This window comes from Stenella coeruleoalba, assembly GCF_951394435.1.
Source record: "Stenella coeruleoalba genome assembly, chromosome: 9".
NCBI lineage: Eukaryota > Metazoa > Chordata > Mammalia > Artiodactyla > Delphinidae > Stenella > Stenella coeruleoalba.
The window spans coordinates 59,324,918-59,339,888 of NC_137155.1; the positions used below are offsets into that span (position 1 = coordinate 59,324,918).

The 14,971-nt window shown below is 42.5% G+C and overlaps 1 protein-coding gene across 3 annotated transcripts in view; it reads left to right on the plus strand.

Annotated features, from left to right (window-relative positions):
• Positions 1–14,473, plus strand: part of MTURN (maturin, neural progenitor differentiation regulator homolog) — a 31,053-nt gene extending 16,580 nt beyond the window's left edge. The window contains exons 3-4 of one of the 3 annotated variants that reach the window (XM_079932017.1): positions 7,459–7,554; positions 7,944–14,473. In XM_079932017.1, coding sequence (XP_079788143.1) covers positions 7,459–7,554; positions 7,944–8,009 — 162 coding nt within the window. In that variant the 3' untranslated portion in view covers positions 8,010–14,473. Of the gene's footprint in view, positions 1–2,165; positions 2,260–7,458 lie in introns of all 3 variants that reach the window. The other 2 variants (XM_079932016.1, XM_079932015.1) reach the window with 2 other exon arrangements.
• The last annotated feature ends 498 nt before the right edge of the window (positions 14,474–14,971 follow it).

The following is a 14,971-nucleotide window of genomic DNA, read 5'->3' on the forward strand; positions in this document are numbered from 1 at the left end:
TGTGATGATTTTCTGTGCTGTTTTGGTTGATGTTTTTTTTTTTTTAATTGGGATACAGTTGTTTTACAATGTTGTGTTATTTTCCACTATACAGCGAAGTGAAGTAGAGTTCCCTGTGCTATACAGCAGGTTCTCATTGTTGCTTTGATGGCCCTACCTGGAGTGAGAGCCTGTGCTTCCCTAGGTTTTCTCACTCTGATTGACCCTGGTCCCCTGCCTGGGGTTGCTGTATGACTCCACGTTTTTTTCTCTTGAGAAACAGAGATCCTTCCACCAGAAAAATTCCCTTAATTAAGTCTTACTGGCATGAGCAAGATTGGCTGTTGTTTATTTTTGCCACTAGTGGCTGGAGAGCCAGGGATTATACCCCACAGGAAGACCCTTTGTGACCCAGAAAAAGTTCAATTCTTGCTTCTACTCTTCTAGTCTGGTCAAGAGTCTGGAAGAAGAGAGAGAATCCACTTGTGGGAAGCTGCCCCAGTTGGTCAGAAAGTCTGGTAGGAAAGATTATGCACAAGTGTGGGTTTTAATAAAAACACATTGAATTAACACAACATTGTAAATAAACTATACTTCAGTAAAAAACTATTAATAAGAAAACAAAAAAAAACAACCCACTACCTCCAAAAAAAAAAACCAAAACAAAACCACACACACACACATTGAATGTTGACAATTTAAGTTTATCATGGCATTTGTTTTTTGCTCATATGGTGAACATTCAAACCCTTGTCTTTTTTTTTTTTTCAAACCCTTGTCTTTTGTAGAACATGCGATAGCCCCTAAAATAAGAGGGTACCTATTACTCTTGCCCATTTGGGTGTTTCATCAGTTTTTCCACCTACCCCCCCACCTTTTTTTTTTATTATTATCAAAAAGACAGACTGACCAGGATCCCATCAGAGGTTTCTTGGTAACACCAGCATCATGGATCATTAAGATAAATCGTGACAAATTCCCCAGATGCTTTAGGGTCTCAATACTCAGAATGTGGTTTCTGGACCAGCAGTATCCCCGTCACCAGGGAGCTTGTTAGGAAAGCAGAATCTCAGATCCCACCTGAGACCCACTGACTCAGAATCTACGTTTTAGGTAGATCCTGGGTGAGTCACATACACAGCAAAGTGTGGGAAATGCTGCTTCAAAGAATCATCTGGAAGGAGCTTACAGGAACCTCTAAAGCCACAGGGCACTTAATGGAAGCCCCGAAGGCCTAGCTGGTTGCCTGTGCTCTCCAGGGCCTAGATACTATCTCCTCTTCTTTTATAAAGACACTCTAGGGCTTCCCTGGTGGCGCAGTGGTTGAGAATCTGCCTGCCAATGCAGGGGACACGGGTTCGAGATCTGGTCTGGGGAGATCCCACATGCTGCGGAACAACTAGGTCCGTGAGCCACAACTACTGAGCCTGTGCATCTGGAGCCTGTGCTCCGCAACAAGAGAGGCCACGATAGTGAGAGGCCCGCGCACCGCGATGAAGAGTGGCCCCCGCTCACCGCAACTAGAGAAAGCCCTCACACAGAAACGAAGACCCAACACAGCCATAAATAAATAAATAAATTAATTAATTAATTGATTTTTTAAAAAGATTATTAAAAAAAAAAAAGACACTCTAGCCCAAGTGTTTGAGTGAGAGACAGCAGATGCTAAGTGCCAACTGAGTAGAGCCTCAACTAGTTTATAACACTTTCAAAAGACCTGGAGTTAGTCCTACAGAAAACTGATACTCTCTTGGGTCTGAAGAGCTTTAATTCTCAAGGGTTGGCATCTCTACCCACCAGGTACAACCCTGTTAGGATGGGTGGGCTCCAGTAGTTCTTACGTGATCAGAGACTGTTCTGAAGAAGCAAGACCCTGGGAGTGCCAACACTGTTGTCCAGAGTGATCATAAAGATTTTTTCCCGTCAACTGAAAAAAAAATTTGCTGAAGTAGGAATGAATGACTCTATCAGGAGCAATTTAAATATACTTGACAGGGTTTCTTGGCCTGTCTCCTTTCCCTTATAAGAGTGTGTGAGTGCAGTAAAAGCAAGGACTCAGGATTCTTCCCAGTCTGTTTATAGTCCTGTTTCTAATACGAATTCTTGACTGTTAAAAATTTGGATCCAGAAATTAAATTTTTTTTTCCAGTCTGGCTATTCAATCTATTCTTTTTTTTCCCCTCCAGTTTTATTGCGATATAATTGACACACAGCACTGTAGAAGTTTATGGCATACAGCATAATGATTTGACTAACATACATCATGAAATGATGATCACGGTAAGTTTAGTGAATATCCATGGTCTTATATAGATAAACAATTAAAGAAATAGGAAAAAAACACCTTTTTTTCCTTGTGATGAGAACTCTTGGGATTTACTCTCTTAACAACTTTTTTTTTTTTTGGCCGCATTGGGTCTTTGTTGCTACACGCAGGCTTTCTCTAGTTGTGGTGAGCAGGGGCTACTCTTCGTTGCAGTACGCGGGCTTCTTATCGTGATGGCTTCTCTTGTTGCAGAGCACGGGCTCTAGGCACCTGGGCTTCAGTAGTTATGGCACGTGGGCTCAGTAGTTGTGGCTCACGGGCTCAGTAGTTGTGGCGCACAGGCTTAGTTGCTCCGTGGCATGTGGGATCTTCCTGGACCAGGGCTCGAACCTATGGCCCTTGCATTGGCAGGCAGATTCTTAAGCACTGCGCCACCAGGGAGGCCCCTCTTAACAACTTGCTTATACAGCATACAGCAATGTTAATTATATTTATCATGATGTAAATTGTATCTCTAGTACTTATTTAAGTTATAACTGGAAGTTAGTACTTTTTTGACTGCCTTCAGCCAATTTTCCCTCCCCTCACCTCTGCCTCTGGTAACCCAGAAGTTAGACTTACCTACCATAAATGAGAATGGAGACAGAGGTGGGAATGCTAGATTATTACATATCTGTATGATGTCCTTTGGAATCCCAGGCAAATTCTAGCTCTTGTGCTTTTTCTCTTTTCCTCCTCATGCTTCCAAATTGTACATACTCATAAATGTTGATATTAACATTGCATATTGAATTTTTTTAAGTGTATTACCGAGTAGAAAACGTTGAAGGCTCCAGCTATAGGAGCAGCATGGACAGCTGGAAGGATATCTCCCAGGTAGCCTGGCGGTTAGGTGTGTAATGTCTACAACCTGCTGGCCTGTGTTTGAATCCTGCTCTGATTCCTACTGGGCAGCTCTGAGCAAATTTACTCAACATCTTCAGATCTTCTTTGTGAAAGGGAGATAATAGTACCTACCCCATAGGGTTATTATGAGGACCAAAGGAATTAATATACAGAAAAGCTGCTTATACAGTGCCTAGCAGATAGTAACTTAACCAATATAAACTATTATCATTGAATCCGTAGTGTGACAAAATTGGTTGGTTCAATGGAATGTAAGCCTGAGAATCTAATGCAGAGGCTGATAGAATTGAGTTTCTTAGTTCTCTTCCTACTTCCTACAGTACTAATTAACAGTGAGGCAGTCCGGAAGCAAGCCCAGCAGAAGAGAGAGGAAGAAGCAGGGTCTGGAGACAGTCTACTGATGCAGCAGTAACTCCCCTTGAATAATTGAACTGGCTGTGCTTTAAAATGAGAAGCAAGGTAATATAATGTAATTAGATGATTCACATAAGACTCTACAGTTTGCAGACCATGGCCACATTCACTTTCTCACTGAATCTCCATAGTTTCTCTGGAGTAGAGCAGATGTCATGGTTCCCACTTTACAGAGAAGGACACCGAGGCTCAGCAAAGGCAGTGGTCCCCAGCTAGAGCCCTGGCTTCCAGACGCGAGGTCCAGTGCCTTTTCCACACAGCCTCTCAACAAATCTTCAGATTCTCCGCTAAGGTGCCTTAAACGTCCTGACAGCCATTGAGAGCTGCTTCTCTTCTCTCTCCCTCCTTTAAGGACAGGGGGAGAGCAGCTCTCAAATGAGCATCTGAAGATTTCCTGCCAAAGGGAAGGGCTTCCCATGTGGCTGAAGCTACAGACCTAGAACTATGTGCTTTGGATTCACATCAAGGTAAGGTACAGAGCTAGGCAGAGGAGAGAGGGGAAGGGTTTCATGCTTGGCTTGCTGGAACCTCTTCTACCAGGCCACCCTAAGCTGAGGAGAGGGTGGGTGTTAAGGGGTACCTACAGTTTGAGTCCCTGTGAATTATCTAAACGTATTATGAAAAAGAATAATCAGTGGCATGTCACTTTAGGACAAGATGGCAAATATGTGGATGCATACCTCAACTGCGCCCCCTGTACTCATGACAGCCATTGCTAACTGACCAGGATCTTTCCCACTGAGCTTCAGAATCCTCCTGAACCCAAGGCTCCAGGCATCCAGTCAGATTTGTTAACTGGGAAGAAACCCATTGACCATTCCTCTTTTAAGGAGCATCCCTTCAGTACAATGAGGAGTTATATTTATTATTGAAATAATGCATCCTCTTTTGGCATTTAGGTGATTCTGGAGTTCTTGGTAATGGCAAAAATATTTATATTTTATCAACTGTTTATATGTTACCACTCTTTTGATACTTTCACCTTGCTGTGTCATCTAGCAGCTCTTGAAATAAACTTGAACACTATTAGTCATCTGTGTTCATTGTAACCAGCCATTTTTTTCCCTCTTTAGAGGCAAACTTTGCCTTTTATTCCACCCAGTAAAATATGGAAGGGAGACAGTAGTAGGGGAAAGGGGCTTTTCCCTTCTCCCCAGCACACACGAGATTGGTGCAGACTATGTGATTGGTGCAGACTGTGCGAACAAGCTGAGATGCGCCCCTCCCACCCCTCCTCGCAGTCAGCAGTGTCTCTGAGACAGCTGTAGCCCTGAGCTCTAAGGGGAAGGCACGTGCCTGCAGTTGGCTGTAGTGCCTTGGCAGGCCACGTGCATCATATGACCCATAATGCCTGGCAGATGATTTTGTCCTGAGCGTGTTCAGAGGGCTCTCTGAGACCTGCAAGAGTTGTGGTCTGCAGGACCATGGTCCTGGTCCATCTCACTTTGTCCTAATGCAGTTAGTGTTTGGATCATAGGGCCATTCAGTGAAGTTGCCTGAAAATGGTCAACCAAGGGGCTACCATGTGAGAAACGTTCATCAAAGAGCTGTGGGTCGGCATCCCCGTGATGGCAGACAAGGCCAAGCAAGATACCTGCAGCCATGGCTTCCTGCCAGCACCAGCGCGTTCGTCCATATTGATCAGGCCCAGCAAAGGGCACTCACGGTTTCTAACCCAGGACCAGCCAGTGTTTTAAGAAAAGGTTTACTGTGTATTTATTGTGAATTTCCCTGATGATAATTATAGAGCATTTGGAAAATACAAAAAGATGAAAAGGAAAAATTTACCCATAATCACATTGCCTAAAAAAGTACTCTTAAAATTTGGATATATTTATTTCATTGAAGTCTTTTTTTCTATGCATTTGTGTATACTTAAAAAAAAATTTGTATCATAATGAAAATGCAATTTTCATCATGTTCTTTTTACACACATGAGCACATTTTTTATATCATTCAACTCAAAAATAGTATTTTAAGTGGATATATAAGATTCCATTTTATAGATGCACCATAATTTATTTAACCGTTTTGTTGAACATTTCAGTAGTCTCTATACCTTTATATGTGTATTACGAATAATAGCAGCGTGCATTTTTAGAGAAGAAGACATAGAGGAGAATAGATTTTTAACATCTTGATGGGCTAGTCAGCACTGTTCATTGTACTGCTGCTGACAGCCCAGTGTGTGTGTGTGCATAGATATTGTATCTTTGTGTATGCATGGATGATACTTAAAAGTAGAGAATCTCCAGGCTCTCCAGTAAAACCTAGTCCTTTGGGCACCAATCCATTGTACGATTGACACTTCATCTAATAAGCTTATGAAAATAATTATAGAGGTAGCTGACTCCCATGAGAAATCCATAGCTACTGTGCTAATTCCTGTTAAGTGCTGTTGAAATTTTTTTATTGAAGTATAGTTGATTTACAATATTATATTAATTTCAAGTGTATAACATAGTGATTCAGTATTTTTATAGATTATACTCCATTTAAAGTTATTACAAAACAATGGCTATATTACCCTGTGCTATACAATATATTCTTGTTGCTTATTTATTTTACACATAGTAGTTTGTATCTTTGAGTCCCCTACCCCTATGTTGCCCCTCCCTCCTTCCCTCTCCCCACTGGTCACCACGAGTTTGTTCTATATATCTGTGAGTCTTTTTCTGTTTTGTTATATGCATTCATTTGTTTTATTTTTTAGATTCCACATATAAGTAATAACAGAGTATTTGTCTTTGTCTGATTTATTTCACTAAGCATAATACTCTCTAGGTCCAGCCATGTTTTTGCAAATGGCAGAATTTCATTCTTTTTTATGGCTGAATAATAATCCTGTGTGTGTGTGTGTGTGTGTGTGTGTGTGTGTGTGTGTGTGGTGTGTAACTCACATCTTCTTTATCTAGTCATCTGTTGATGGAAACTTAGTTTACTTCCATATCTTGGCTATTGTAAATAACGCTGCTATGAACATTGGGGGTACATGTATCTTTTTGAATCAGTGTTCTTGTTTTCTTCAGATATATACCCAGGAGCAGAATTGCTGGGTCATATGGAAGTTCTGTTTTGAATTTTTTGAGGAACCTCCACACTGTTTTCCATAGTGGCTACACCAGTTTACATTCCCACCAACAGTGTAGGAGGGCTCCCTTTTCTCCACACCCTCTCCAACATTTACTATTCGTAGACTTTTTGGTAATAGCTATTCTGAAGTTTGAGGTGATATCTCGTTGTGGTTTTGATTTGCATTTCTCTCATATTAGTGATGTTGAGCATCTTTTCATGTGCCTGTTGGCCATCTGTATTTCTTCTTTGGAAAGATGTCTATTCAGGTCTTCTGCCTGTTTTTTGATTGGGCTGTTTTTTTGATATTGAGTTGTATGAGTTGTTTATATATTTTGGATATTAACCCCTTATCAGTCATATCATTTGAAAATATTTCTCCTGTTCAGTAGGTTGTCTTTTCGTTTTGTCAGTGATTTCCTTTTCTGTGAAAAAGCTTTTCAGTTCCATTAGGTCCCATTTGTTTATTTTTGCTTTTCTTTCTTTTGCCTTAGGAGACATATCCAAAAAAATATTGCTACGATTTACGTCAAAGAGTGTCCTGTCTGTGTTCTCTCCTAGGAGTTTTATGGTTTCTGGTCTTAAATTTAGGTCTTTAATCCATTTTGAGTTTATTTTTGTGTATGGTCTGAGGAAGTGTTCTAATCTCGTTCTTTTACATGGAGCTGTCTAGTTTTCCTAGCACCACTTATTGAATAGATTGTCTTTTCCCCACAGTCTATTCTTGCCCCCTTTGTTGAATTTGGATCAGATGCCTTTGGTTGTCTTCCTGCCTGTGGGCCATTTGGCACTCACAGCTGCTTCTCTTCTCTCCCCTGTAGTTACTGGGGCTTCCGGATGCAGATGACGACGCATTTGAAGAGTACAGTGCGGACGTGGAAGAGGAGGAGCCAGAGGCGGACCACCCCCAAATGGGGGTCAGTCAGCAGTAGACTTCCAAGGGCTCCCACCTGAGAAGGAGAGTGGGCCCTGTGGTACCCGAGGTGGGGTCACAAGCTCCTGGGTTAGCATTTTGCAATAGCACTTCGAAACAGGACGTCTGACTCCCAGCATCCAAATTAAAATGAAATACCTTTTTAACGACCACATGATATCTGGGATGAGCTTTGCTCAGAAGTGACCTGAATTTTACTCCCGTTTCAGTGGGTCTCTAATGGAGTTGTCTCGGTAGCCTTTGCCATTTTGAATTTAGAGTCCATTTTGCGGCTGACTGTTCTCTCTTGAGTTTATGTTGGAGAACTAACATTTGCTGACTCAAAAGTAGAGAACTCTGAATGTATTAAGGATATGTTTTGAGTCATCACAGGTGACATTATTGAGAGAAAGCATGGCAGAGAAGAAATGCAGTCTGCACTTTTTATGTACCTTTTAAGTGTATGTAAATGGAAGGTTTTGCTTATAAAGCATGAGTTTTAATATCTAGTCGTTAAACTGCACAAGTGCAAATACAAGGGCAGAAAAGGAGAATTACTTAGTTTTGGGTTAAGAGGGTAAGAGAGGCAAAGAAGCCTTTAAGGGTTCTGCCATTACTGAGTTACCTAGATATATAGCAGCTGGTTCATGGTTAGGTAGAAACATTATTTGCATGTTCAGTTATTTTAAAACATGCTGATTCCAAAGCCACTTTTAAAGTCTAATAGTGGAGAATATAAACGGGGTGACATAAATTATTGATTTCTTTAAAACGTTTATAAGCCACCCCACATATGAAATGAAACATTTACCTTCTCTCTTTATAACAAGATGGCAACTTGTTAAATCATGAAAACATCCCAAATCCAAGTGCCACTTAAACTTTGAAGCCATAGATGAATTTAATAGGAAAATAAACCAGGATAAATTTTTTAAAAATATGATGGAATCCTTCTTTACTTTCTTAATCTGACTTTTATTCTTCAAAAAAAAGTCAAGAAAGGATCCCACTGTATAATTTATTTAAAAATTGTAATCAAGTGCTTTGAGGAACCTAACTGCAGTGAAGTTTTAAAGTCGTATGAAGGTGGGAATCTTTTAATCGTGGGTTAGCTTGGTTCAGAAGGGAAGTTTTAATGATCAAATATTCAGACAACTCACAGAAACAACTACTATCATAACTGGAAACACTGCTGTCATCATTTAGCAACACACACTGAGGGGGGAAATTCTTTGCAATGCTAACATGGAATTATTTAAAACATTCATTTTGCTTAGACCCTTCTGCATCTCTGGTTCTAATAAAAGATGCAGAATGCCTCTTTTACAACACTTAACATAACATCTGGGGTGGAATTGTTTTTAACATGCACACACATGCCTGTTGGGTTGTCAAAGTTTTAGATTAAAAAAAAAAAAGCAGCAGAGGCCACGGAGTTTACGGGAGTCTTGTATATCTTCCAGGCATGTTGGTGTAAACCTGATTATCTCAACATTTTCTGTTTAATTGATTGGTGCCGTGAGGAGTACAGCTGCTCGTGGTAAAATGGTGTCCTACAGTTTTAAGTCATCGGGTAAAATAATTTCGTGGTTTCGATCTGTGCTTCAGTACCCATGTTTTTTTCTTTTCTTGGAAAAACATATTAAAGGTTAACTTCAAGTGAAATGAATTATCTTTGGAGTAGCCTATTAACAAAACAAACCTTGGGGTTTTATCCAGTGGAGCAAGCGGATTCCGTGCTTTGCTCCCTCGCCTGTGTTCTGATTGGCTGTGAACCTGAGCACAGGTGATTGGGAGCTATGCCTCCCGTAGGTAGAGCCCGCGTCTGCAAAGCTCCGTGCTCACACTGTAGTCTGAAAGAATGACTTCTGCCACCGAAATGAAGAAGCTGGACTGGTTTGCTCCATTCAAAGGTAAACTGGAATTTTGTACGTAGAGGCTTAAAATCTAAATTTACATATGTTTGAAAATGGAATGGACATATAAAATGTATTTTATGAAAAAAGTGTTTAGGCTTTGACCAAATGCATTGTGGTATTATTATGTGAATGTTCTCTGTTGATAAAAATTGAGCTGAGATAGACTCAGCCATTCAGTGGGCTGAGGAGAAATCTGGCCTTTGTTCTGCCCCAGGGGTAGGAAAGGACATCGCTGTGTGTTACTTATTTTCAAGGCAAAACCCCAGAGGGCGTTGCGAATCGGTTTGTTTCCTCTAAAGCTTCGTTTTCTCTGATTGTGCACATCCCGGCCAGTGCATGCTGACACACATGCACAGGTACACACTCACCTGCGCTGTGGATTCTCTGTTTGGGTCGTGGGTGGCATCAGAACTGGCTCAGTGCAGAGCTTCACCTGGCCGCTCAGGGACGCGGGCAGCCTGTGGTTCTCACTATGGAAGTGGTTCCCTGGCTAGACCGAGTTCCGACTCTCACAAACATGTAAACACACCTACCGAGAGGCAGTGTGGTACCACAGGAGAAGCGTAGACCCAGGAGTTAGGAGAGAGGCCCGGGTTTAGTCCTGACTCTGCCAGTGACCATGTACGTGCCCTCGGACAGGTCATTTAACTCGCCTGAAGAAAGGGGAGTTGGCCCTTCCTGCTTGAACCACTGTCCTTCCTTAACTGCCTTACTATGTGTGTGTGTATGAAGAGCAACAGTCAAGGCAACTTCTCGAGAAATGCGAAGCAAATGCATTTTGAATCTTGCTGTCCTTAGGATCCTGGCCACAGGATGACCTTAGAACAGGTTTGTGTTAGTCTGTGCGTGTTGAAACCCCCTCAGGTCTGATGCTGAGGGGCTGATGAGATTCTGTCCTCAGATGAGAGGGTAAAGGGGGGCCCCGGAGATATGGAAAGCGTATCAATACTTGTCCCAGTTGGCTGCTGTGCCGTGGAAGGTATGGATTTGCCTTGTGCTCTGACAGACTGGGGCTTTGGAAGTAGAGTAAGTTTAACCTAACTTAGTCGGGGAATTCGCATGAAGAATAGCTGGAAGAGAGTGAGAGATGAGTGCTTTGTTGCCATGTCATCCAGTAGAGAGAAAGAGAAGTAACAGAGAAAGTGACTGAGTGTGTGAGTGTGTGTGTGTGTGTGTGTGTGTGTGTGTGTGTGTGTGAGTAGGGGAATGGTTGATTGCTTGTTGATCACTGTGGGCTAGCTGCGAAGTCACACCTGTGATAACGTTCCACAACCTTGGTCCCAGGTTTGAGTGAATCACAGAGACATTTTTCTAGTGGTTACCCGGTTACTTTCCCTGCCTGATAATCATACCAAGGAGACTTCGGGGAGTGAGAGAGCAGATTCTGGAGGGAGGTGAGACCCCACAGTATGCCTGCCACCACCACGGACACTGCGGTGTCCACTCAAGTCTCCCAGGCTGCCAGCAACACATAGTGCTTTTTCCCCCCATGCCTAGAACATGAAAAGTCTCTAATTTAGGAATTCTCCTTGTGTCCTGGTGCCAGAATTGAGGTTTCCAGTGTCCTTAAGTGAAAACCCCTCTCCTCTCGTAGTCACTGTGTTTCCACATAGGAGCAGAAACCTTTCCCTAGCACAAGTACGTGTCTAAATATTGCTTCTGTTTCATAAGAGCACAAAGTGTATGGACCTAGGAGAGCTGTGATACTGGAGCATCATTGGAATTTATATTTTAGGAGTCTGCCTCATGTTAAAATGTACAAGTTGGGAAGCTGTGGTATGAACAGATCTTATTTCTCCTGGTTTGCGAGACACATAGGAAAAGGCAGGACTTAACCTGGGGTAGGAGGAGATGAGTAAGGTAGAATGGGAGAGTTAGGGTCTGATTTTTTAAATAAATATAAAGGCAAGAGGCAGTTAACATATAAAATACAAGAGAACTGTTGTCCTGGCTATCTCACCAGGATCCTGCTTTCCTCAAAGGGGCTGCTTGCATGTTGAGAGGCAAGGCCTCTGTCGGGGGTGGCCTTGTGGCTTTAAAAATGCCGCCCCCAAAAAAATGCCCCCCAGCCAAGGAGACAGTGGGTGTCTTGCAAATCTGGTGGAGTTCTGTTCCTCACTAAACCAGCTGCCAGAGAAGCCTGTATTTCCAAAGTGCTGACAGATCTGCAAGGGGCTCCAGTCACCTGGCAGGCAGAACGGGAACCAAACTTGACCTCGCTGTCAGCCGCAGAGGAGGCTACAGATCAGGAATGCCCCAGCCGGCCAGAGGGCAGAGCCCACCTACTCCACCAGGCTTCCGGGTTGTAAAAGAGCACAATTAAAACTCAAGTGGATCACAGACCCCTCTTCCCTCTAGTGAGTGTTAACTCCAAAGAGACGTCATTGCCTGATTGCTTAGTTTTCAGATTACCAGAGAAGCCTCAGGTTTTTTTGAATTAAAAACTAATCCTCTTCCATAAAGACACAAGCAGTTATCTTGGTTTGGTGATACCAGGTATGGCATGAAAGGCTGAAGTCTTTTAGATTTTATACGGAATAATTCTCAGACTTGCCAGAACGCTGGTAGCCACTGGTATCCGTGGCAACGTGGTGTCCATGGTAAGATATCTATAGCTCGTGTTCCTTGGGCAAATTGTTAAATAATGTGTTGTCTTTGGTATTTTTATTTAAATCTGGATGACAAAAATAGAGGACCTATGAGCATTTCATGTTGTAGAAAGTCTACTTAAAGCACGGTATGGCCGAAGAGGCCCAAGTAGTAAAAAGCAGGCACCAGGCCACATACAAATAAACATTTCATTTTCTGAGAACTGTGTATTCAAGTTACTCGGTACCACAGAGAGAGCTGACAGTCTGTTCCCTGTAAAACTGCCTTTGCCTGGTTTTTTTTTTCTTTTTTGTTTCTTCAGATTCATTTTTTACTTTAAGTACCTTCTGATAGCTAGGCAGATAAGATACAGAGCCATACTCTGTACAAATGTCAGCTTTTTAGAGGAGAAAGTAAGTCGTCAGTTCTAGGGAAAACTTGAAACTATCTGTGAACCAGTCTTAATTTGTGTAAGTTTAGTGTCTACATAAGAAGCAAAAGCAAGGAATGGTTTGGGGGTTTTGTTTTTCAGGTGAGAAATGTTTCATGCAGGGTGTCTCTGCTTTCTTTGCCTTTATATTCCTTTCAAAGAACTCTCTTGTAAATTACAAAACTGTGAAATGGGTTGCCAAACACCGTTGCCCTTCATCAGCTGCCTCAGCAGTGTAAACGCAGAATTGAACCCTGGCCACACCTGCTCCTTCCTCTCTCCCCTGAGGGTGAGGATCTCATCCAACGATGTAATTACCATACGCTTGCTATTAAAGAGCCTTCCGAACTCCGCTGCGATGTGCCTCTTGTTTACTTTCTCCATCATGTTTGGTCCTAAAGGACACCTGACTTGCTATAAAGGAGGACCGGGAATAGGGACCATCAGCCAGCTTTGTGGTTGCTGTTGTTGGAGCCTGGCTGCGGTGGGGCAGGGGGATGGGGAGGGAGGAGTGATTACAAGAACCACTGATATGATTCAGATGTTAATAATTGATGTATTTGGAGACATTAACCTATCCTGATGCTGTACCTGGTGTTTCGTAATTTTCCACTCTTCCTTCGAACTTTAGATTTTTTTCCCCGTCCTAGTTAGGAATCCTTCATGGCATCAATTAGAAACCTGTGGTCCTTCTACGATGACGTGACACCATTTCCCATTACTTTCTGCCCAATTGTTATTCAGAAACAATGGCATTTAAAAAATAAGTCTGGAAGTTGGTGGTAAGTCCCATTATTTGATCAAGAGCAATTTTCTTTCCCCAAATGAATAGGTCTCCATAGATTGTTAAATTAGATTTGCGAGTGCCTTAATAGGCACAGCCTAGAGGCTCCTGTGTGTGTTTCAGGTAACTTAATTCGTGCTTCTTCGGTTTGGACATGGATGTTGTCAGAGATTGTACTGAGTGGTCGGCTGTGTGCAAGCGTTCCAGACCTCACTTAGTGTAAGATCCTCAGACAAAGGCTTTCTTACAAGAGAACTCATTTCTTACTGTTAGTTGAGCGCTAACAGATAGACTTTTTTTTTTTAACTTTGTATTTTATATTGGAGTATAGTTGATTAACAGTGTTGTGTTAGTTTCTGTTGTACACACTGCTATATTTAAAATGGATAACCAACAAGGACTTACTGTATAGCACAGGGATCTCTGCTCAACATTATGTAACAACGTAAATGGGCAAAGAATTTGAAACAGATGTAAGCTGGCTCTTCTATCTGAGTGCAGGGACTGGTGGTGGAAAGAGCCACTTTCCCCTTTGCAGTGAATCTTTCTCAGATTGGTTCCCCGGGGACAAGGTTCTAGCCCAGTCTCCTCCCCGACTGGCTGTGTGATCACAGGCTTGTCACCAGCTCCCCCTTGCCCCCTGCCCCACCTTTGTTTCCTCATCTGTAAAAACAGGAGTGTGAACTCATTTCCAAGTTCCCTCTAGGCACTAGCATTGTAGGAATGTATCTTGGCTAGTGAGATTAGGGCAGGTGGGAAGCAAAGTTTATAAGGAAAATACCGTCTCAGGAAACGAGGGCTGGGCGACTGACATTGACCTATCTTCTCTAAGGTCCCTTTTAGAAATAAAGACCCCCAAAGAGAGGGATTAATAGACGGAGCAGAGAGGATTTTCAGGGATTTTTAGTAGGGAAAGTATTCTATGTGATACTGTAATGGTGAACACATATTATAAATTTGTCCAAACCCATAGGATGTACAACACCAAGTGTGAACTATAGTGTAAATTATGGACTCTGGGTGATAAGATGTGTCATTGTAGGCTCATCAGTTGTAACAAATGCATCGCTACATGGGGGATGTTGAAATGGGAGATGCATGTGTGTGGACTGGGGCTAAAAGGGAAATCTCTGTATCTTCTGCTCAAAATTGCTGTGACCCTAAAACTACTGTAAAAAGTAAACTCTAATAAAAAGAAAAGAAATAAAGATCCCAGCCAAAATAGTGGGTGTATATTAGCTCCAGTGCTGACATCCCTGGATACTTTCTCCTGCCTTCCTACATGTCCCTTCTTTCTGTGATCAAGAATACAGGATAAAAACTACCACAAAATAGGAATATTTGGGCTGTTTTGCTTAGGGACGTAACAAATAGTCTCGTTTCCTTTAGAAACGAGCCTGGTTTTCATAGTAAAGTCAGGCCGGGTGGGATACCCCATTGTCCCTAGTGTTCACTGTGGATGTGAACAGGTTGAAATAAAGTAAGCAGAACAAAACCCACTACCCAGTGTTTGGACCCTGCCGCGGGGCTGGAGCCAGTGGGCTGGCTGCGTGTGTGCCGGAGGGGCTGGCAGGTAGTACCCCCTCCCCACCCCGTGCTCTCCTGCTGAATCAGGGCGAGGGGCGGGGTGCGGAGCGAACATGCCTTCCTCCCTTGGCGGGCCTGGCCATCTGGTACTTTGAAAACTCAAGAAATGTGT